The sequence below is a fragment of the Lolium perenne genome, chromosome 7, assembly GCF_019359855.2.
Source record: "Lolium perenne isolate Kyuss_39 chromosome 7, Kyuss_2.0, whole genome shotgun sequence".
Classification (NCBI taxonomy): domain Eukaryota; kingdom Viridiplantae; phylum Streptophyta; class Magnoliopsida; order Poales; family Poaceae; genus Lolium; species Lolium perenne.
Window position 1 is genome coordinate 239,509,864 of NC_067250.2, and position 24,206 is coordinate 239,534,069.

Below are 24,206 nucleotides of genomic sequence, written 5' to 3' on the forward strand. Positions count from 1 at the left end.
ACTGGAGATGCTCTCAATTTAAGCAGATTGTGCACATCAGCACCAAAACTCGGTTTCTGGTTTCTAGATTCTATCCAAATGCAGCATTCCGATATGAAAATATCCAGAATCAAGCTCAGCAACACCAAAAGGACGTCATGCCCACCAGCAAAAGCATCTCGACTGAGCTCGTTTTATGAACAAACCAGCGAAAAACAATACCTTACCTTCACAAGCTTAATGCTTTGTTGACGGTAAAGTTGTCAACACTTGATTTTAACTGGGTAAACTGGAACTAACATACTACAGTTAGAGGGTTCATCCAGGCATATTTGCACATGATGAGTGCCACAGAATTCTTCAAAAGCGCAAAACGTTTGCATATATATTCCTGCCGAGAGTTTTAAGACTAGGCAAAAGGACAGCTGCGCAATTATCCTGGTGCTAGCAACAAAACAAAGCCTAATATTTCTGCGGGTACAACTGACGTCAGTTACTTTTTCGGTCAACAAGCATTCTTCGCTGCCTCGCGGGCTTCCCTGTGACCACATTTCGAACATAAGCATTGTCAGAAATTTGTGTATAACTCCTGTTCCAGAAGATTAATCATAACAAAAGAATGCACTAGGCTGGTGAAGTAGGTGCTCTTTCCATGAGTAAACTGCTAGAACTGATGAGTTCAAAGTATACATGAAGACAGATATGGTAATGCACCTTAAGTGCTTCTCATTGTATTGATCAGCTTATATAGCTTTACATGTACATCGTGTGCACAGAACGTGTGCAGGAGCAGTTGAGCTCATGGTGTACAGGGACGTGTGATCGTGGAGTTACAGGGAGAGGACCAAGTCAGCTAGCACCTGAACAGATCACGCTAACACCCCGCCGCAGCTGCTGTGTCCGATGGCCGGACACACAAGCTGGACCTGAACTCCTGGAACGCAGCGGTGGGCAGACCTTTTGTCATGATGTCTGCAAATTGCTGCGTGGTGGGTACATGAAGAACACGGAGCTGACCGAGCGCGACCTTCTCTCGAACAAAATGAATGTCGAGCTCGATGTGCTTCGTTCGCCGGTGGTGAACTGGATTGGCCGCCATGTACACCGCTGAGATGTTGTCGCAGTAGACAATGGTGGCCTTGGGCACTGGGATGTGTAGCTCGCCGAGGAGTTGTCGCAGCCAACAACATTCAGCGACGACGTTGGCGACGGCACGGTACTCCGCTTCTGCGCTCGAGCGCGAGACAGTGGGCTGGCGTTTCGATGACCACGAAACGAGGGAGTCACCGAGGAACACGGCGTAGCCAGAGGTAGAGCGGCGTGTGTCCGGGCAGCCAGCCCAGTCAGCATCAGAGTAGCCGAGGAGGTCGAGCGAGGAGGATCGGTGAATCTGAAGCCCATGTCCAGCAGTGCCACTGATGTACCGGAGGATGCGCTTGACCATGGCGAGGTGGTGAGCGCGCGGGGCATGCATATGCAGGCACGCTTGCTGCACGGCGTAGCTGAGGTCAGGTCGCGTCATCGTCAGGTACTGGAGACCGCCGACGAGGCTGCGGTACTCAGAGGCGTCGGCCACAGGGTCCCCGGCGTCCGCGGAGAGCTTGGCGCGCGTGTCGACCGGCGTGGAGACGGGGCGGCAGTCGATCATGTTGGCACGGTCCAGCAGCTCGTCGGCGTACTTGTGCTGGGAGAGGAAGAAGCCGTGGGCATTGCGGACGACGCTGATGCCGAGGAAGAAGTGGAGGGGGCCCAGGTCCTTCATGGAGAACTCGGACAGCAGCCGGTTGATGATGCTGCGGAGCAGGGTAGGGGACGACGCTGTGAGCACCACGTCGTCCACGTACAACAGCAGGTAGGCAGTATCGTGACCCCGCCGGAGCACAAAGAGGGAGCTATCCGTCTTGCCGGCGATGAACCCGATGGACTGCAGGAACTGGGAGAAGCGCTCGTACCAGGCGCGCGGGGCCTGTTTTAGGCCATACAACGATTTGTCGAGTAGGCAGACGTGATCGGGGCGATCGGCGTCGACGAAGCCGTTGTTGACAGTAGACGCGCTCGCGCAAGTGTCCCTGCAAGAATGCGTTATTGACATCCATCTGGTGCACAGGCCAGTCCCGAGCGGCAGCAATGGCGAGGACGGTGCGCACGGTTGCCGATTTCACCACTGGGCTGAAGGTTTCAGCGAAGTCCACGCCAGGGCGTTGCGAGAAGCCCCGGACGACCCACCGCGCCTTGTACCGCTCCAGCGTGCCATCGGCGTGGAACTTGTGGCGGAACAGCCACTTGCCGGTGACGATGTTCGCGCCCAGCGGCCGTGGCACCAGCTCCCAGGTACGATTGCTCATCAGCGCCCTGTATTCATCCTGCATAGCAGTTAGCCACGACGGGTCACGTAGCGCGGTCCGCACGGATTTTGGGATGGGTGATATCGGTGATGGAGCGGTGGCAATGTGGGCATATTTGGGATTGGGCTTGAAGATGCCACGCTGAGCACGGGTGACCATGGTGTGGGTGGGCACGGGAGCAGGGTTTGGCTGGGAGCAGGCGCGCGGAGCGACGGTGGCTGGGGCGACAGGCGTGGGCGCGGGCACCGTGGGTGGAGGGGAGTGTGTGGTAGATGGGGTGCAGAGGCGAAGCTGCGGTGGTGCGGCATCCGGTAGGCGCGAGGATTCGACAGGTGAGGAGGCCGCGGCGAGGGGCGACGAGGCATTCATAGGTGCAGGACGGTGGGGCACGGTGGGTGCGAGGGGCGGTGGCACGAGATCATCAAGCTCGACAGGGCTTGGTGTAGATGAGGTAGCACGCGAGAACGGAAACTGCTGTTCATCGAAGAAGACATGCCGGGAGATCAGCACTCGCCCAGTAGCTCGATTGAGACACCGGTAACCTTTGTGTTCAGCTGAGTAGCCGAGGAAGACGCATGGAGCTGAGCGCGGCGCGAGTTTGTGTGGGGAGGTGGGAGTGGTGTTGGGGAAACAAAGACACCCAAACACACGTAGGTTGCTGTAATCAGGCGGAGTGCAGTAGAGCAGCTCGAACGGCGTCAGTAGCTGACGGGCACGGCATGGCCGACGGTTGAGCACGAAGGTGGCCGTGGCGAGAGATTCAGCCCAGAGCTCAGGCGGCATGGAAGCGTGGGTGAGCTGGGCGCGCACCGTCTCATTGAGCGTGCGAAGCATGCGTTCGGCACGTCCGTTTTGCGCCGAGGTATAGGGACAGGACATGCGAAGTGAGATGCCGCGACTGTCGAAGAAATCGCGAGCAGCATGGTTGTCAAACTCGCGGCCATTGTCGGCCTGCAAGGTGAGTATGGGAAGATTGAAGTGCGTGGCAGCCAGCGCGTGGAAGCGTCGGATGGCAGCAAAAGCATCAGATTTGAAGCGTAAGGGGAACGTCCAGGCGAAGTGACTGTAGTCATCTAACAGCAAGAGGTAATAGCGAAAACCTGATGAACTTAAAACTGGGGATGTCCAGACATCACAATGTACAAGCTGGAAGGGAAAATACGAAATGTGTTGTGATTCTGGAAAGGGAAATCTAACATTTTTGCCTATGTGACAAGCTTGACAAGTGTGTGACAGTAGACTAGACGAGCTAGGATCTATGGCGCGTAGGGCACGAGCTAGAGCGGTGCGTCCGGGGTGCCCAAGCCGCTGATGCCACACGTCGGCGCTGGTGATGGTGGAGGCGTGGAGGCTTCGAGCTGGAGGAGACACACGGACGGGGTACAGATCGCCGGTGGAGTCACATCGGAGGATCACCGTCTTGGTTCGCCGATCCTTGACAGAAAAGCCAAAATTGTCAAACTCAACATTAACCGGATTGTCACGACTCACGACACAAGGTTTTGACAGAGATGAGGTTTTTGATGAGTGATGGAGAGACTAGGACGTTGTGGAGGTGGATGGGTTTTGCGGTGGTGGGAATGGCTAGGTGGCCGGAGTGCGAGACCGGCAGCGTGGAGCCGTTGCCAACTACAATGCGAGAATGAGAGGGTGTGAGGGCAGAGAGCATACCGGAGGAGTTCGACATGTGCGACGAGGCGCCGGTGTCGAGGTACCATTCGCCAGCGGGCGGAGCAGTGGCGTGCTGCTGCTGGAGGCTCATGTTGTTGAGGGCCTGCACGAGCGCGTTCTGGTCCCAGGCGGCGCCGCCGTATGTTGGAGCAGAGGGCGCCGGCAGAGGCTGCTGGTACGGGAGTGACGCCTGCTGGTACGCCTGCTGGTACTGTGGAGGAGGTGCAGGCATGTACTAGGCGGCGTGGCCGGCGAATGGCGACGGCGCGCCGGGACGAGGGCCGAGGACACCGGCACCAGGGGCGTGCGGGCGCCACGGCATGGGCCAAGCGTGGACCATGCCAGTCCACGGGTTCGTGCCAGGGTTGGGCAGAGGCGCGATGTGGCCGACGGTGGCACCGCCGGTGCCGGTAGTGCCGCTGGAGGAGCCGCCGGAGTCGCCGCTGGGGGCTTTGCCCTTCCCCTTGCCGCGGTTGCGGTTGCCGTTGCGCCCGTTGTTGTTGGCGTGCCCGGCGTTGGCGCCGGTGTTGGTGTTGTTGGCGACCGGCGGAGCGCGAGCAGCATGTAGAGCCGTGTCAGACGGCGGAGCGGTGGCCATGTTGAGGCGTGACTCCTCGAGGATGAGGAAGGCACGGCAGCGCAGGAATGATGGGAACGGGAGCTGCATGGTCAGAATGGGAATGGCATAGAAGTAACGCGGGTTGAGGCCGCGGAACATGTTCATGACCTGAGCCTTGTCGTCGACGGGGTAGCCGAGGTCGGCGAGTTGATCGGCGTACTCCTTGAGACGCGCGAAGTAGCGCATCATCGGCATGTCGCCCTGCATCAGGCTGCGGAAGTCGGTGCCGACGAAGACGGCTTGCGTCTCCGCGTTGTCTAGGAAGAGCGTGGCGATGGCGCGCCAGACGCTGGAAGCCGTCGGAGCACGCTGGTGGACAAGGCCGAGGATCTCCGGCGAGACGCGGTTGTACAGCCACGAGCAGAGAAAGGCGTCGTCCTGGACCCATTGAGGATCGTGCGGACGGGGGGCGCCGAGGATGTGCTCGGCAACGCCGAACTTGCAGAACGTCAGCTCGAACAGGGTGCGCCACGTGGAGTAGTTGGACGGGTTGAGGGAGAGCACCACGGGCACATGCTGGTTGATGTAGACGCTGGCCAGTGCGGGGGCCGGCGCAGCAGCAGCGACGGTGGCCTGAAAAACAGGGCCCGACGCAGGGGGTAGGAAGAGGGCAGCCGTGGCCGGCGGCATGGTCGCCAGAGGAACAGATGCACCCGCAGCTGGTGGAGGTGCAGTGGCCGCGGAAGGAGAGAGAGCCGAGGGGCCAGCGGCGCCGGTGGCCGCAGGGGTTGGGGCAGGAGGCGCAGCACTCGCAGCAGGTGCAGCGGCGGGCGCACCAGCCTGGTTGAAAGCGCCGGCGAGATCGCGGACAAAGCCTGGGGGAGGGGTGGCCATGGCGCACTCGACGGCGAGGAGGCAGCGGAAGAGGAGCGTCGCAGGTCTCAGGAGGAGAGAGCAACTGATACCATGAAGACAGATATGGTAATGCACCTTAAGTGCTTCTCATTGTATTGATCAGCTTATATAGCTTTACATGTACATCGTGTGCACAGAACGTGTGCAGGAGCAGTTGAGCTCATGGTGTACAGGGACGTGTGATCGTGGAGTTACAGGGAGAGGACCAAGTCAGCTAGCACCTGAACAGATCACGCTAACAATACAATTGCCTATCAAGAGAGGAAATAATCATCTGTCTTCTACAAGTATCATTTGTCCTTTCACCAGACTAATGGTGTAGGGAAATGCATGCCATGCTTCACATCATGCAAACATAGACCAGTTACCTTAAAGCTTTTGCAATTTCACCATTTGTAGGGTCAAGCTTCAAGCCATCTGCAAAAGCCTCACATGCTTTCTCATAGTCCTATAAGTAGATACTAGCAGATAATCAATTCTATGGTACCATGGATGCTTGAAAAAAAAATGTCAATATGTTCTTGTTTACCTTCATTAACATAAAAGCTGCCCCCTGCCGATAACAGGCCTTTGGCCAATGAGGTCGTGCCGATCTGCACATAGTAGCATCGGAGAGAGCAGTTTTTCCATTCCCGGCGCGCAACGAGCAAAGACTCCTATTTGCCAACATGGTTGCAAAATCATCTGGACTAGGGTCAAATTCCATTGCCTACAATACACCAACCACATAAAACTTATAGCAGTAACTAAAACACTATACTAAGACAACAAATATACCAATGAGGATAACATTCAAATAATGTTATACTGATTGACATAGAGACTGCACATGAAACGAGCAATTGTATTGCATAAGCTGGTACATTTCAAAGTAGAAACTAGTACTGCGTTACCTCAGCCCTTTGAACACAAACCGCTCAGCTATGTCATAATTACTAAGATAGAATGCCATTTATCGGATGAACAACATTACACACTGTCTACAAATGTATGTTATAGTAAATATAAATAAAACATCCCATGAAAACATGTCTCACGATAGATCTAATGAAGATACTAATTTGGTGCTGTAAATGCCAATCTTATTTTCATATGTAAAGTTTGACTAAAATGCCTTACATTGTGGAGTGGAGGGAGCATCTAACAGCATATTACATATGTTCCAAAATATAAGACGTTTTGGTAGGATAAAACAGCCAACCAAAACGTCATACATTTCGGAATGGAGTAGTACACTTTACCAAAAAAGATGTATTATTAGCTTTCAACAAAACTACAGTGTTGACTGAGTTCAATTGTTTAGAAGTATAGAAAACATCTGTCATTCATTCAGGCAATAAAGATGTGCCCCGGTGACTTACATTACTATACAAAATTGCCGCTGTAAAATATTCCTCTCTCTGAAAGGCCTCCTTAGCTTTCTGTTTTAGTCCAGTTCTTCTCTTTTCACACTTACATTTATCCTGAGCACAGAATATTTGTGGTTAGAACAAATATGTAGAACTAGCCTTTCATGAAAAATGTGCCAATTTGTAAGTTTCAGCCTATATAGCCTAATTAATCACTTAGTTCATACCAAGAAATAATTGTGTTATTGACGTTTTGCAGGGCTTACCATAAATTCATAATAAAAACTATTGCCCGGAGCAAAAAAAAAACTGCAGAAATTTGCACAATAGCATACAAGATAACTTGTTGATTGTAGCACATTACTATTTGATCATAGGTAATACCCGAAGATTGAAATTTTCACAGCAGAGGTGAGAGGGGTCAAAAGTAAATTTGGCATGGCATACTTTGTTTGGACATTGAATTTTATGACAATCTCAAGTTAAAACCACTTCTTATCTGAATGACAGGCACAGGCAGAACTGCAGGATAATACAACTATAGGAGAATAGAAGGAAACACATACCCTTGGCTTCAAACCAAAGGATTTCACATGAGAAATGATTCCATCAATACTCCATTCCAGCAGCGTTGGAATTGGAGAAGTTAAAGGGAATAACATTTCAACCATGTCTCTTCTGCCCTTAGAGGCAGCAAATTCAATTGGTGTTACACCAAACTGCAAGAGTAACAGAAATGGTTGGTTTTACATTTAATCATCACACAATACAAATACTACATATACTTGTAAGACTTTGATCATTAATAATTAGAAATCAAAGTCTAAACATCTAAACAAATGGCTAGATGGACATCACAGAGAATCAAATACAAGGACAAGTGATGGGAGAGCCTCGTTCATCCTTCCAAACTAAATTTGCAAGACAAACGTTACATTTTTCTTCAAATGTTGACAAAAGTTACATCAAGTACTGGAACAGTAATAACCTAAAGGTTTGACTACTATGCTTGTATTGGATAAAGTTTTGAAGGTGATATTAACACAAAAACATGGAAGTGGAAAAAGAAATCTTAGCGGATACAGGCATTTTGAGATTTTTTTACTTCTAGAGAGGACTATGAGGAAGCTGGAGTTTTTCCACAATGCATAGTTTACTAGACAACAAACATTTTGATAAAATATTCTGCAATTTACAACGCAGGAGATTTAACCTACAACGTTTCAACATCATAATTATTGAAGAGTAAGGATTCCACTTACAAAAAGGGAAAAAAGAAATTGAAAATGACACCTGAAAGAACTGCAGTAGCAGAAGATCTGTACTGATAATTGGGGACATAACCTACAGGCTGGACGACGCTAAACAGGTAGGTATGATATGTATTTGATAAAGCAATGCGTTTGCTCCTCATCCAAGCCTATTCCTGGCAACATGGGTACACTTGTTCAGAAGAAGTGTGGACAACCAGACTATCTAATGTCTCAAGAGTCTACAGCCTAACGTGACCCTTAGAAAAACAATGTTCAACTACCTACCAACAGAGTGCATGCATGAAGTAGATCATGGCAATTCGTAAGTGATAACAGCAAAAGAGGATAACAGTATAACTCAATTCATCTGGAATATTTGGGTTAGCACCAGCATCTAGTAAACACGTCAATGTGTCAGGTAAGCCAGACTGCACTGTCAACATCAGGCTAGTAAGGCCACTGGAGTCAACAAAATTCACATCAGCGCCTGCCTGTGTAAATGAACAACTATTTGATCATTTGAGTTAATGCTTGAAATTTCAGCCACAAAATATAAAAAGATGTAGGCACGGAGAAAATGAAGCTGGCACAGAGTACACTTAATGAAAGTTCCACATGAAGAAAGAATACTGACCTGAATGAGTAACTTCACACATTCTAGCGACACAGTAGGTATGGTCGGGCTGGCCCGCACGGCCCAACTCAATGGGGTATAATCAAGACTGCAAACCTTATTAGGCTGAGGAAAATGGAAGAAACAATAGCTTACACTTGTCAAAGAAAGGGCCAATAGATAAATAGATTATTTCAATTGGGATACACCAACAGAAATAAAATCAGTTCATAGTATGTTAACTATATTTTCATTTCTGAAGAAAAGAGAAACAAATAAATTTATAGAAATTAGATATAACACGCACTTATAGGAAAATGAGCAAGTTTCTCTCTAGGATTAATAAACAATTATTGTCTGTGTTGGATTTGTGTTTATTTCGTGCAACGTGAACTCTTTGGTTTAAATGGAGCCACGTACCATAGGCCACAAGATCTTACATTCATCGTACTCCCAAATAGAAATATAGATGAAGCACAAATGCAACTGACCACAGGATTTCCATTTCATAGTTTTCTTTTGCACACAGCCAAGGAGAGAACAAAGAAACCGGTGTCTTACATCAGCATGGTGCTCCAATAAAATTTTCATCGTGCAATCTTGCTTATAAAGAGCTGCTGCATGCAATGGCGTCCCACGTATGGAATATAAATCCACGTCGATTCCTCTTGAAAGCAGCAGTTTTAATATTTCACAATTTCCTGAAAAAGAAAGTTAATAAAATGTGACATGTAGCAATAGCTGTCTTTGACGATAGATCTGCATTGAAAATGAACTCCAGACAAGGCTACATGTCCTTTGGTTACCACTGATCTCATCAAGGACAAAGTTCACAAAACTGGTCGCACTGGGACTGTTTTTACTTTCACTACTTCTGTATCTAAGCCTCGTTGGTGGAAAAAATCATCAAGTTTTAAACTTATAAGATTATAATCAACACCTTGAACAAGAAAACAAATGGAAATCGAGCATTTAGTTCCAAACTTGAAAATTTGTTCTGTGGAAACTTGAGAATGTTTCTTCTTCCATCACCCAAAGGCATCACAAATAATGATATGGCAAGGATGCTGAAATAGAAGCATCAAGTATCATGTTACCAAGAGAGGTGTCATGGTAGTTAACTGTCAGTCTGTCACCAACAGCAAAGTTTGCAGTCTTGTACCCAAACAGAGAGGGTGTAGCAACCAAATCTTAACAAAAGGAAGACTGGTCTTATCGAAAGCAAACTAATATCACATTTAAAGGAAACAATCAATTAAGGAATGCATTTGGGTGTCTATTTCCTCAATCAAGAGGACCGGGCAGAGGCCTAGTGGTTGAGGTAGCAGTGACTCACACAACAACCAGAGCTCAAATCCCGTCGGGAGCGAATTTCTAGAATGTATCTAAAGAGTCTTCATAAAAAATGCCACAAAGGGCAAGTCCTAGTTGCTCTTTTTTTCTCAATCGATGGGAATTTTTTTATTATGGGACAGCTCAGTTTACCATATAATGCATGTGTGCAGCAAAGGTATTCTAGTAATTTTGGCTTTCCATTCCCATGTCCACCTCATAACTCCGCCTTCCCCTTTGGGTTCAAAACATGGGGATATGAACCTCTCATATCCTTACACAAATCAAAGTCCTTTTTCTTTCTCATTTCCACCATTTAAACATAGGATCTTTTTTTTTTCTCATTCCTTCCATCCAAACATAGGATTAGACTTGACACCAGCAAGCATTTCTGATTCCAAGCTTTCAAATGGTGCTATTAAACGATGTTGGCTTCTAACAAAAAAGATCAAAGCGACAATGCATGCCCTAAAATATGTGATGAATGTATCAATTCCAAATATACTTCTTGAGAAAGAGAGAAACCTTTCGCTGCAGCACAATGGAGAGGTGACCACAGTTTGCCAGCTAATGGATCAGCACCATGATCAATAAGATATCTTGCAGCAGCAGCTCCCCCACAATAGGCAGAAGCAAACAGTGGCGTCTCGCCTGCAACAGCCCAAGAAAAAGAATCACCAGGTCACAAAACTTACATCATTCCAGCCCTCTACCGAAAAAATGCATTCATAGACAAGGCATCTGGTCAGCTATAGACAAAAGAACCAAATGTGTTAACAATTCGCTAACGAAGCATCAAGTGCCTTTCCATCTGACATATGTTTACTGTTGACAATTGAAGAGGTGCCAAGATTCCACTATGACTGATAGAAGAGACACTTTAGATACATTCCACAAATATCGATTTGCACATATAACATGCCTGAAGAAAGATCAATATCTGTGATGTGGTGCATGGACTTTCTAGGCATGGCTCATGGCTGTATTGCATATATTTGATTTATAACTTAATTGTAAATGCACACCAACATGTAATACTTCCTCAGATTCAAATTAATTGACTCAAACATGTCTAGATACATTCATATCCATACAAAACTGAGTCAATTAATTTAGATTGGAGGGAGTATTAAATTTGAAGCTTAAGCTACAAAACTGAGTCACTTGGTAGTGACTGCTGACTAGTCACCAACACAGATAACGAAGTAAATAAAAGTTGAAGAGCTGCAAAATTGACGCGACGGGAACAACGGAACTAGGGAAGCGGACAAAACCTTTGAAGTTGGGTTGATTGGCATCGAGGCGGAGGTCCTCGACGATGTACCTGCAGACATCCACCCTCCCCGCCGCGGCCGCCAGGTGCAGAGCGCAGTTCCCTTCGTTATCAGCCACCGCCGCCAGGACGGAGGCCTCGCCTTGTCCCCCCGAGTCGAGCCCCCGCGACATCTCTTCACAGTACGCACGCAATGCGAGAAAAAATTGGGAGTCAAGTCAAGTACTAATCACGCTATTAGCAAACCCTAGGAGTATAAGGAAGCGGCGGGGTTACTCTTGAGGAGGCGGATGTTTCCTTCGAAGGCGGCGTAGAGTAGCACCTCCTCCCGCTGCTTCTTCCCCATCGCCGCCATTTCCATGGCGATCGAGCAGCCTGAGCGAGAGCGGAGCAAGTGTCAGAGTGGAGTAAATGTGGTATGGAGGAAGACGAGGAGACCGTGGCGACCTCGGGCTCCAATTACGGCCCGGAAGCACTTTCGGGCTGGGCCTGGGCTTTCTATTTTCAGCCGGAAAATAGCCCGGCCTGGCTAGAAGTACAGCTCTGTTTTTTTTCAGAAGGGATCTCCCCTTTAGGCTCCGGCATCATGCCGCACATGCCTGCATAATTAAGTAGGCTTACGCGAGAATCCCTCTAAATAACATGTCTTAGTAGTGGCAGCCGCACGCCCACATATTGCCGCGTTGCGCCGACGAGAGCTCCATCTAAGATTGCTCCTGTACCTTCACGACCTGAGCAGAGGACCGGACTATGCCTGCGGCCGACCCAACTCACTAGGGGCTAGAATCTGCGTGGGGAGGATCCCGAGAGGAGGCGTTGGTGGCGTCCGCTGAGGAGCTAGAGAGATCAGGAGAAGGACGGCGGGGCAGCGTCGCCGGAGACAGAACCAGAGGGTGCCGGGACGACGGAGAAGGCCGGCGATAGTTGAGGCACTAGAACGGGAGAAGGCGGTCGCGCTCGCGCGGAAGGCTCAACGACGTCCCCGAGGAGGTGGAGCTTGACGGCTGCGCGGCTTGGCAGCGCGAGGAGAGGATGCACACGGTGGCGTGCGTGGCAGCGGGCTGGACGGGGTCAGTTCCTGGTCACTTTGAGAAAGGAGGCGAGATGCGGCATCTGCGGGCTCGCCCACATACGCCGTTTTATTTTTTTTTAATACCGTGGGTGGCTGCTTTTAACTGGGCCTACTCCGCGGCGCCGCAGACTCCGAATCACACACTCATCCACCGTTAATAAAGTTTAAAGTTCCTTTAAAGTAAAACCATGAAAGTTATCATAGATCCGAGGGAGCACTGGTTGTTTGCATATCTATGTGTGTATACCGGAGCGTTGTGCCATCCAAACCAATCTCCATCTCTCTCTTTGTTTTCAAGGCCATTAGTTGACGAAGAACAAAAATGTATACAACAAAATAAAAGGCACACGCTTTGATTCAAAATATCAGAAATTTTGTCAATAAAGCCTTAAGCTTCTGCTGCACCGTTATAACAAAGTACAAACATTGAAAATATCAAACATTTTGCGGAAACGAGTTCATATGTACGTGTATGCGTAATAATAGAGAGTCAACGAGTGGAATCAATGGATCAACGCATTACCGAAAAATCAATGGATCAACTTCTCGAAAAAACAAAGACCACCCTTATTTCGAGAGCAAGAACTTGCGTTGACTAAAGCTCCAAGTGCTCAATGTGACACGTGCTCGTAGCATTCAAATTAACGGATCCAGCTAGTAGCAAGTGTGTACCATAATCAATTGGGTTTTAGTGGGAGCAAATAAACAACATGGGCACCACGCCCTCGGTGACACTGAGTCACTGGCATCCGGAAGAAAACGCTATGTTTTTTTGTGCGTGCTTGGAGCCCGCTCTATCACGTTGAAGTTGTGTGAAATCGGTATCAAACAATGTGTGCACCACAACCTCAGTTGGAGAGCAAAGGAAATGAAAGAGAGGAAAAGGGCATGGTGTTCGATATCCCAACTTTTCAAAAACATGCCCTAAGATAGGGGGTTCCGCCCAGGGCCGGTCTGACATTATTTGGGGCCTGTGAGAAACTCTAACACATGCCCTATCACATAAGAAAAGTTTATCGCATAGATTTTGATGGGGTGCTAAAATTATAGGATGAATGCGGCATCATCAATAAATATTTAACAAAATTGCTAACTAAAACTCACATGGTCTCATTTCTTAGTCTGATCGAACAGGTGCACCAATGACCGAAAACACAAGGATTGATCCATGCTAAAGTTGATCAGGATTGGATCATTGGGTTACTAAAACACAAATTGATAACTATTGGAGCAAACTTATAAAACGCACAAACCTAGGGCGGGAGAAGACACGCAGTGGTGCACACACCTAGTTGGATTCGATTCAGTTTTCACAATCGGCCGAGAATGGGGAAAAGACGTGCCTGACGGCGGCCTAGGGATCCATGCCTCCATGGCTTGAGTCCCGATGGTGATGCCTCGTTGGCTCGACGGTTCATGACACTACTCGGTATATCGCGAGACAGGAGTCAAATCATCTACTGGATCGATGCTACATCGCTACCTAGTAGGGCCCTCCTGCCACTATGCCATCGGTCGCTCCTTTCGGTCTTCGGTAGAACAATCACCAATCAATACGCAGGGCAGCCCGACTATGAGATCTAGTTCCCACTTCCCAGACTCCGCGACATTGCATTGTTTTTTTTTTTAGAATTGACAGTGTAGCTGCTTAATGGGCTGCCAAACTTTGGGGCCCCTAAAATTCTAGGGCCCTGTGAGGCCCGCACACCTACACGCTCGGGCCTGGTTCCGCCCCATACTTTTCAAAATCAGGCATGGGGTTTGATGCCCCCATAATTATTTTTTTGAAACATGATGGTCATGGCACAAGGAGAGCAATAATCTCGTGCCTATTTGGCTTCAAAGTGGCATCGCTGCTCTCTACCGCTACGTTTTTTTCTCTGCGTTGGAGGACGTTATCCCCCGAGCGTGGGAGGTTTTATAAAATTTTAGCATAAGGCAACAAATGGGTATGAAGAAAAATGGTCAAGATGTGACACGAGCCATTTCAGCGTCACAAGGGTTTCTGGAACCGGTATTAGGAAAAAAAAACGAAAACTACCCTTGCTAGGCTGCTACTGTTGGGCCGCGGCCCAACTATCCGCCACCTGGTGAGTGGGTGTTGGTGAGTGGGTGTGGTGCCCGCCGTACTAGCCTCCATGGTCGGCATACAGGAGCTCCCTCGAGCACTAAATTGGAAATTTGAGCATAAGGTATCAACTATCAAGTATGCATGAAGAAAATGGTCCCGAGGTGACGTGAGCTCTCTCCTTCAAGCCATGCAGCTGCACGAGTTTTTCCGAAACCTGTTAAGAGGTGACTTGCGTTTTTTTATCGAAACCGGTCATCAACATTGGCAACCACAACATACCAAGCAGTCTTTAGAAACGAGTTCATATGAACACGCACGCATGCGTGATCTGAGAAAGTCAGAATGACAGGATCCACTCCATAAAATAATCAAGAGCTAGCTCCTTATTTAGGCTGTGTTTGTTACTGCTTTTTCCCCGCTTCTGCTTTGTAGAATCGGTAACAAAAAACAAACAGCTAAATTCTGAACCGCGCTGGCCGGAAGCGGGATAGAAAATACACTGCGGGAGCAGGTTTGCGGGAAGCGGGGCGAGGGCAGCTTCTCCAGATTTTCTGCCGCTTCCCGGGTGGTGTGGACGTATCTATCCTCGCAAGTTCCCCGTTTTTACAAAAAAACTGCCACCGCGCGTCCGCCCGTAATTGCCCAGTGCCCCGGTCGATTCGTTCCCCGACCTCAGCTTTTTCTCTCCTCTGCACTGCCATGGAAGGCGATAGGTAGGGTTAGGAAATTCCCCGCCGCCGCCGCCCGTCCCGGCCGCCGCCGCCCGTCCCGGCCGCCGCCGCCGTCCCGGCCGCCGCCAGAGCTCCTCCCGCCGCCCCGTGCTCTGCCTCTCCCGCCCCGTGCTCTGCCCCTCCCGGCCCGTGCTCCGCCTCTCACGCCCCGTCGACGCCGCCGCCCGTCCCGGCCGCCGCCGCCCGTCCCGGCCGCCGGCGAGCTCCTCCCGCCGCCCCGTGCTCTCCCTCTCCCGCCCCGTGCTCTGCCCCTCCCGGCCCGTGCTCCGCCTCTCACGCCCCGTCGACGCCTTCCGCCGCCGCCGCCGCCCGTCCCGGCCGCCAAAGCAGAGGTACTCCCGCCGCCCCGTGCTCTGCCTCTCCCGCCCCGTGCCTCTCCCGCCCCGTGCTCTGCCTCTCCCGCCCCGTTGACGCATTCCCGTGCAACGACGCCTCGGCGTCGTCTCCGTCGGCTGCCGGAGAAGCGAGCTGTTCGAGCAGCCGCCGACTCACCGTACTACGTTCTCTGGCGTCCTCTTCACCTACTCCGACGCGCCCAAGGCCAGCTCCAACCCCGACGCCTCTTCTCCGACCTGTCAAGCACATCCAGCAGCAAGGTGAGGCTCTCTGCCCTCCTTTTTGATTCTTTGTACTGTGATGATAATGGAGAACAGCAATTTATTGGCCCATTGTAATCTGGAGATAAGTAATAGAATTTGCTGTTTACTATTTGCTCATATAGATAGCAATACGTACATGTGCTTTACATATTTTCACACATGGATAGATTGTTGTTAATTTCGTTCTATGGTCATGTAACTAGATGGATCATGATAAGATACCGAAAGCACATTGGGATGCTGTGTCCACCACAGTTTTTTGTGAAATCTGCGCCGATCAAAAAGAAAAAGGAAATAGACCTACAGCTTTTCTTAGTCCGGAGGGGTACAAGATTCTAGGTATCGAATTTGCTCGTAGGACAGGGAAAACCTATTCGAGGCCGCAGTTCAAAAATAAATGGGATTCAACCAAATCATTGTACCAAGCATGGGTGTATTATAGAACGAAAGCAACTGGACTTGGTTGGGATCCGGTCAAACAAACAATCACAGCGTCAAAGGAACAGTGGGATGAACTGATCAAGGTATGTTATATGCCATGTTTATGTCATATGTACATTTTGAAATAGATGGATTATATTATGGTTTTTAACTTGTGAAATGTTATGCAGGCTAACAAGCTTATTGCGGGTTTCAAGAGAGGTCCTCCGGACAACCTGGAGATGATGGATCAGATGTTTGAGGATGCCCATGTTGATGGTACATCGGCTGTCATGCCGGGAGTGCCAAAAGAGGTGCCCGCTGATTTGGTTAATATTGTCGATGACGAAGAGGCAACACCAACACCTCCGAATAAAAAGCGTGGGGCTGCTAGGATTGCAGCCAGCCCGGGGAAGAAAAAGAAGAGTCCAATGCAGCAAGACTTTAAGCGTTTTATTGACCATTGCATTAATGAAGATCGGGCTGTCTCATCTTCAACCCAAATTGTTCAAGACATTGAAGACATCATGAAAGAAGTTGTGGATTGTGGAGCCCTTGAGGGTAGTGTTGAGCATTACATGGCAACTAAATTGTTTAGCAAACTTGAAAACCGAGCTTTCTTCCATACCATGAAGACATCGGAGGGTCGGCTTCGTTGGTTGAAGATGCAATATGAGGATAGGAAGAGAAATTAGAGATTGTATCTTTATGCTTTATATGCCTATCTCATAATGTACTTTTGAGATTGTATCTTTATGCTTGCATGTAATGACTACTAAGTTCTGGATTGTATCTATAATGTACTTTGAGATTGTATCTTTGTGCTATTTTCGTCATATTGTTGTTTGTGTTCTGTTTTCATCATATATATTGCTGTTTGTGTTCTGTTTTCATCATATATATTGCTGTTTGTGTTCTGTTTTCATCATATATATTGCTGTTTGTGCTGATGCTATTGCTGTTTTTTTTAGATGAGTAGCAGCCACAGCAGTGAAAGTGAGGATGGCATCGAGTCTGCACTTATGGATGCAAGAAGACGCCGTCGACGGCTGAATACTGCAATTATGTATCAAGTTCTGTCACATTCTGAGAAGCATCTTGAGAAGAAACCAAGGGTGGAACCAAGGTACACTGGACAACAATGGGTATTTGATAATTTGGGCAACTCGAAGGATTGCTATGCCATGTTTAGAATGCATAGGCCATGTTTTGATTCTTTGCATGACACTTTGGTTGAAAAGTATGGTCTGGAGGGATCAACCAACATGTGTTCCGAGGAGGCACTTGGAATGTTTTTGTGGACTCTTGGTAGTCCTCAATCTGTGTCACAAGTTCAGAACAGATTCAAAAGAAGCAAGGAGACAATCAATAGAAAGTTTGCGGAGGTGCTATACTGTGTGAATCAGTTAGCGGGAGATATCATCAAGCCTATTGATCCACTATTCCCAACGGTGCATGAGAGGCTACGGGACTCTAGATTCACACCTCATTTCGATGGTGCTATTGGTGCCATCGATGGGACGCACATACCGGTTACTGTGCCAGCTGCTCATATGGTTAACCATGTTGGTCGCTATGGATATTCGACACAAAATGTTATGGCCGTGTGTGATTTTGACTTGCGGTTCACCTCCATAGTTGCAGGATGGCCAGGTTCTGTGCATGACACAAGGATATTCAAAGATACATTGTTTAAGTTTGAAGCAAATTTTCCGCATCCTCCTCCAGGTAGTTAAACTTGTGCATTCTTCTTTATGATCATATTTGTGTCATCTATGCTATCACTCACTTGTGCTTCACCATATTTCATTCAGGAAGGTACTATCTAGTTGATTCGGGTTATCCCAATCAGGATGGCTATCTTTCACCATATACAGGCACCAAGTATCATCTACCTGAGTTCAGACTTGCTGGACCACCTACTGGGAAGAAAGAAATATTCAACCATGCCCATTCATCTCTGCGGAATGCTATTGAGAGAACATTTGGTGTATTGAAGCAAAAATGGCGCATCTTGCGTGGTGTGCCAAGTTATCCATTAGAGAAGCAGACAGAGATTATCATTGCGTGTATGGGTCTCCATAACTTCATTAGGGATAGTCAGTTGTTTGATCTCCACTTCTATCGATGTGACAATGATGAGAACTATATGCCTCCAGGCCATGTTGTTTCCACATCAGGAGGTAATGTAGGCAATGATTTGGGAGACGACCATGTTAGCATGAACAACATGCGTGATAACATAGCCGATGATTTGTTCATTGCTAGAGGAGGTGTCTTGTAGGCATGAAAAAATTGTATCTCGTTTGGATACTTTGGGACAACTTTGTAATATAACTACCACAACGACATCGTATTTCTAATATATGGTGTTTTATGTTCAGATGTAATATGAAGTACATTTATATTTCAAATAGCCTCATATAATAGTCATGATAATTACTGCATCAGATATACAAAATTGATTGCATCAGGGGCATTCCAGACATTTCAGTTCTGCAAACAGCAACAGCAGTCGTCAAAAGCTGATTTGCCAAACACCAAATCTCCACTTCCACTGCTGCTTTTCCACTGCTGATTCTACACTGCTGATTCTCCACAGCTGATTTTCCACAGCTGCAGCCCAAACAAACACACCCTTAGAGAGGAAGAACCTCGTGCCGACTGCAGCTGCAAGTGTACGATGTGACGCGCGGTCGTATACTCGTATGACCCAAATTAACGAACCCCGCTAGATGCGAGTGTATTACAACTAATTTGTACTACTAGTATCATGTTTTGTTCTCTTGTTCCGGCCGGTCGTGAGTCCTGACTTCGTCAGAATTCCCAGCAACAAGCACGAGGTATCACAAAGACCGTAGACCATGCCAAGCGAAGCACTACGTATGTACTCCCAAACTATATAAGCATGCATCCCTTCCATGATTCAACTCGTACTCTCATCCACTGGCAGCAATTAACCAAGCTAGCCAGCTTCTTCTACACTCGATCATTTCAAGCACTTGATCAATCGACTGATCAGCGTGTGTGTGCATCATAAGAGTATAAGACATGTCCTTCTCCAAGGGCTCTTGGGTCGCGCTTGGCTTGGTCCTCTTCGCTGCTCTCGTGTCCTCCGTCAATGGCGACCACAAGCTCTCGGCCAGGTACTACGACAAGACGTGCCCCAACGTCCAGCGAGTCGTGCGGACGGTCATGGCGAACAAGGTCGCTGGCGATCCGACGGTGGCACCCGCCCTCCTTCGGCTCTTCTTTCACGACTGCTTCGCCAATGTACGTGCATAAATGCGTATTACCATCATGTACGACCTCTATTCATGGTAATGCCTAGCTTGCTAATTACAGTGTGCGAAATGTTACATATGGGCAGGGATGTGACGCCTCCATTCTCCTGGATAGCACGCGCTGCAGGGGGCCGCCGCCGCCGCCAACGGAGACCAGGCCGCCGCCGTCCCCACGGGCCTCGACCTCATGCCCACTACTTTGGCGGACCTCGCCGACAGCCTCCTCGCCATCCGCTTCGAGCTCGCGGAGATCAAGGCCGGCCAGCACCCGCGCCCCCACCGGCCGCCGTTCCGCCGCCGCCCCCACCGGCCGCCATTCCGCCGCCGCCCCACCGGCCGCCGTTCCCGCCGCCGCCCCCACCGCCCGCCGCTCCGCCGCCGCCCCCACCGCCCGCCTCCGCCGTCAGCAATGGCCGCCCCGCGTGGTGGCCGCCGTCGCCCTCGCCGATTCCCACATGGACCGACGCGTCGCCCGTCTACACTCATACTGCAGCGCGGATGACGGTTCAGCAGCCCGCCCACCGCCTTGGCGGTCCTGGCGGGTTTGCGGGCCCCTTCGCCGCGAGCACGTCCCTCAACCCGGGCCGCCAGGAGGGCGCCCCCGAGGTCCCGCCTTTGGCACAGCAGCCGCCCCGCTTCACTAAGCTGGAGTTCGCCACCTACGATGGCGCCACCGACCCCCTAAACTGGCTAAACCAGTGTGAGCAGTTTTTTCGGGGGCAGCGGACGCTCAGCACCGACCGCACATGGATCGCCTCCTATCACCTACGGGGCGCCGCGCAGACTTGGTACTACGCCCTCGAGCAGGACGAGGGCGGGATGCCGCCCTGGGAGCGTTTCCGCGACCTGTGCCTCCAGCGGTTTGGGCCGACCCTCCGTGGTAGCCGCCTCGCCGAGCTGGGACGCCTCGCTTTCACCACCACGGTCCAGGACTTCGCCGACCGCTTTCAGGCGCTCGCGTGCCATGCCCTAGGCGTCTCGGCACGGCAGCGCGCCGATCTCTTCGTCGGCGGCCTCCCCGACTACATCCGCGTCGACGTCGAGATGCGCGAGCCGACGAACCTGCAGACGGCCATGTACTACGCACGAGCCTACGAGCAGCGTGCCCTCGCCATGCAGTAGGTCTACACGCAATGTGGCAGCGTTCGTCCCGCGCCCCGACCCGCCCCGACGCCCACCGCCCCGCCGCGCCCCGCACCGGCCGCTGCGCCCGCAGGCCCTCCTGCGCCGACTCGCCCCTTCAAGCGGCTGACGGCTGCGGAGCAGCTTGAGCGGCGCCGCCAGGGGCTGTGCTTCAACTGCGACGAGAAGTACGCGCCGGGCCACACGTGCGCCCGCCTCTTCTACCTGGAGACCGTCGACGACGCCGACGTTGAGGCCCTCACCGCCGAGCTCGCAGCCGCCACCGTCACTGAGGCCGGTGTCACGACCTACGCGCCAGTCGACGCGTCCGCCTTCATCATCTCTCTCCATGCTATGGCGGGCTGATACGTCTCCGACGTATCGATAATTTCTTATGTTCCATGCCACATTATTGATGATATCTACATGTTTTATGCATACTTTACATCATATTTATGCATTTTCTGGAACTAACCTATTGACGAGATGCCGAAGAGCTAGTTGCTGTTTTCTGCTGTTTTTGGTTTCAGAAATCCTAGTAAGGAAATATTCTCGGAATTGGACGAAATCAACGCCCAGGGGCCTATTTTCACACGAAGCTTCCAGAAGACCGAAGAGTCAAAGAAGTGGGGCCACGAGGTGGCCAGGAGGTAGGGCGGCGCGGCCCAGCCCTTGGCCACGCTGGCCTGTCTCCTGGGCCCCTCGTGTGGCCCCCTGACCTGCCCTTCCGCCTACAAATAGCCTTCGTCGCGAAACCCCCAGTATCGAGAGCCACGATACGGAAAACCTTCCAGAGACGCCGCCGCCGGCAATCCCATCTCGGGGGATTTAGGAGATCACCTCCGGCACCCTGCCGGAGAGGGGATTCATCTCCCGGAGGACTCTACACCGCCATGGTCGCCTCCGGAGTGATGAGTGAGTAGTTCACCCCTGGACTATGGGTCCATAGCAGTAGCTAGATGGTTGTCTTCTCCTCATTATGCTTCATTGTCAGATCTTGTGAGCTGCCTAACATGATCAAGATCATCTATCTGTAATGCTATATGTTGTGTTTGGTGGGATCCGATGGATAGAGAATACTATGTTATGTTGATTATCAATTCATGTCTATGTGTTGTTTATGATCTTGCATGCTCTCCGTTATTAGTAGAGGCTCTGGCCAAGTTTTTGCTAGTAACTCCAAGAGGGAGTATTTATGCTCGATAGTGGGTTCATGTCTCCGTGAATCTGGGGGAGTGACAGAAACCTCTAAGGTTATGGATGTACTGTTGCCACTAGGGATAAAACATTGATGCTATGTCCGAGGATGTAGTTATTGATTACATTACGCACCATACTTAATGCAATTGTCTGTTGTTTTCTACTTAATACTGGAAGGGGTTCGGATGATAACCTGAAGGTGGACTTTTTAGGCATAGATGCATGCTGGATAGCGGTCTATGTACTTTGTCGTAATGCCCGATTAAATCTCACAATACTCATCATATCATGTATGTGCATGGTCATGCCCTCTCTATTTGTCAATTGCCCAACTGTAATTTGTTCACCCAACATGCTATTTATCTTATGGGAGAGACACCTCTAGTGAACTGTGGACCCCGGTCCAATTCTTTACATCTGAAATACAATCTACTGCAATTGTTCTACTGTTCTCTGCAAACAATCATCATCCACACTATACATCTAATCCTTTGTTACAGCAAGCCGGTGAGATTAACAACCTCACTGTTTCGTTGGGGCAAAGTACTTGGTTTGTGTTGTGCAGGTTCCACGTTGGCGCCGGAATCCCTGGTGTTGCGCCGCACTACATCTCGCCGCCATCAACCTTCAACGTGCTTCTTGGCTCCTACTGGTTCGATAAACCTTGGTTTCATACTGAGGGAAAACTTGCCGCTGTACGCATCACACCTTCCTCTTGGGGTTCCCAACGGACGCGTGCTGTACGCGTATCAAGCTCTTTTTCTGGCGCCATTGCCGGGGAGATCAAGACAAGCTGCAAGGGGAGTCTCCACAATCCAATATCTTTACTTTGTTTTTGTCTTGCTTTATTTTATTTACTACTTTGTTTGCTGCACTAAATCAAAACACAAAAAAATTAGTTGCTAGCTTTACTTTATTTGCTATCTTGTTTGCACGCTATATCAAAAACACAAAAAAATTAGTTACTTGCATTTACTTTATCTAGTTTGCTTTATTTACTATTGCTAAAATGGGTACTCCTGAAAATACTAAGTTGTGTGACTTCACAACCACAAATAATAATGATTTCTTATGCACACCTATTGCTCCACCTGCTACTACAACAGAATTCTTTGAAATTAAACCTGCTTTACTGAATCTTGTTATGCGAGAGCAATTTTCTGGTGTTAGTTCTGATGATGTTGCTGCCCATCTCAATAATTTTGTTGAACTTTGTGAAATGCAAAAATATAAAGATGTAGATGGTGACATTATAAAATTAAAGTTGTTCCCTTTCTCATTAAGAGGAAGAGCTAAAGATTGGTTGCTATCTCTGCCTAAGAATAGTATTGATTCATGGACTAAATGCAAGGATGCTTTTATTGGTAGATATTATCCCCCTGCTAAAATTATATCTTTGAGGAGTAGCATAATGAATTTTAAACAATTGGATACTGAGCATGTTGCACAAGCATGGGAAAGAATGAAATCTTTGGTTAAAAATTGCCCAACCCATGGACTGATTACTTGGATGATCATCCAAACCTTTTATGCAGGACTGAATTTTTCTTCGCGGAACCTATTGGATTCAGCTGCTGGAGGTACCTTTATGTCCATCACTCTTGGTGAAGCAACAAAGCTTCTTGATAATATGATGATTAATTACTCGGAATGGCACACGGAAAGAGCTCCACAAGGTAAGAAGGTAAATTCTGTCGAAGAAACCTCTTCCTTGAGTGACAAGATTGATGCTATTATGTCTATGCTTGTGAATGATAGGACTAATGTTGATCCTAATAATGTTCCGTTAGCTTCATTGGTTGCCCAAGAAGAACATGTTGATGTAAACTTCATTAAAAATAATAATTTCAACAACAATGCTTACCGGAACAATTCTAGTAACAACTATAGGCCATATCCTTATAATAATGGCAACGGCTATGGTAATTCTTATGGGAATTCTTACAACAATAATAGGAACACACCCCTGGACTTGAAGCCATGCTTAAAGAATTTATTAGTACACAAATGCTTTTAACAAATTTGTTGAAGAAAAGCTTGGGAAAATTGATATACTTGCTTCTAAAGTCGATAGTCTTGCTGCTGATGTTGATCTTTTGAAATCGAAAGTTATGCCTAATGAAAATCATAATAATAAAATTGTTACTACAGCAAATGCCATCCAAGTTAGAATTAATGAGAATATAAGATTGATGGCCGAATTGCGTGCTAGGTGGGAAAGAGAAGAAAATGAAAAAGAAGATAATATAGCTAAAGTTTGGACTATTACCACCACTAGTAATGCTAATGCTACACATGTTGCTGCACCTCCTACTATTAATGGTAAAATAATTGGTGTTGGCAATGTTTCCACTTCAAATGCAAAGTGCGAAAAACTGCCTGAAACTGCTAAAACTGCTAAAACTGCTAAAACTGCCT

The 24,206-nt window shown here is 48.8% G+C and overlaps 5 protein-coding genes across 6 annotated transcripts in view; 3 read left to right on the forward strand and 2 right to left on the reverse strand.

Annotated features, from left to right (window-relative positions):
• Positions 1-269: 269 nt before the first annotated feature.
• On the reverse strand, positions 270-11,701 carry LOC127314054 (uncharacterized). Of its 2 annotated transcripts, XM_051344534.1 has the most exons (11): positions 11,566-11,701; positions 11,291-11,464; positions 10,542-10,667; positions 9,246-9,385; positions 8,706-8,810; positions 8,432-8,562; positions 7,385-7,535; positions 6,831-6,932; positions 5,999-6,178; positions 5,838-5,917; positions 270-518 (listed from the first exon to the last, which is right to left on the reverse strand). In XM_051344534.1, exons 1-11 carry the CDS (start codon positions 11,648-11,650, stop codon positions 485-487), a joined length of 1,308 nt encoding a protein of 435 aa, XP_051200494.1. In that variant the 5' UTR covers positions 11,651-11,701; the 3' UTR covers positions 270-484. The 2 variants fall into 2 exon arrangements, with proteins under 2 accessions (XP_051200494.1, XP_071679652.1); XM_071823551.1 differs by lacking the exon at positions 8,432-8,562 and having other exon boundaries at positions 7,385-7,537.
• Positions 2,068-5,836, reverse strand: LOC127314055 (uncharacterized). The gene is made up of 2 exons (XM_051344535.2): positions 3,996-5,836; positions 2,068-3,758 (listed from the first exon to the last, which is right to left on the reverse strand). Exon 1 carries the CDS (start codon positions 5,446-5,448, stop codon positions 4,231-4,233), a length of 1,218 nt encoding a protein of 405 aa, XP_051200495.1. The 5' UTR covers positions 5,449-5,836; the 3' UTR covers positions 2,068-3,758; positions 3,996-4,230.
• Positions 11,702-14,898: 3,197 nt separating the features above from the next.
• LOC127312175 (uncharacterized) lies at positions 14,899-16,968 on the forward strand (the record flags this gene model as incomplete). Its single annotated transcript, XM_051342635.2, has 3 exons — positions 14,899-15,759; positions 15,966-16,286; positions 16,374-16,968. Coding segments are annotated over 3 exons (1,686 nt in total), but the record flags the coding sequence as incomplete, so codon positions are not given.
• Positions 16,969-17,153: 185 nt separating this feature from the next.
• Positions 17,154-18,572, forward strand: LOC127312176 (uncharacterized). Its single transcript, XM_051342636.2, has 2 exons — positions 17,154-17,910; positions 17,997-18,572. The coding sequence occupies exons 1-2, from the start codon at positions 17,154-17,156 to the stop codon at positions 18,464-18,466; spliced, it is 1,227 nt and encodes a 408-aa protein (XP_051198596.2). The 3' UTR covers positions 18,467-18,572.
• A 612-nt stretch (positions 18,573-19,184) lies between these two features.
• Positions 19,185-24,206, forward strand: part of LOC127314057 (peroxidase P7-like) — a 50,236-nt gene continuing 45,214 nt past the window's right edge. The window contains exons 1-2 of the mRNA XM_071824247.1: positions 19,185-19,455; positions 19,553-19,585. Of these exons, the coding sequence (XP_071680348.1) occupies positions 19,234-19,455; positions 19,553-19,585 (255 nt within the window). The 5' untranslated portion in view covers positions 19,185-19,233. The remainder of the gene's footprint in view (positions 19,456-19,552; positions 19,586-24,206) is intronic.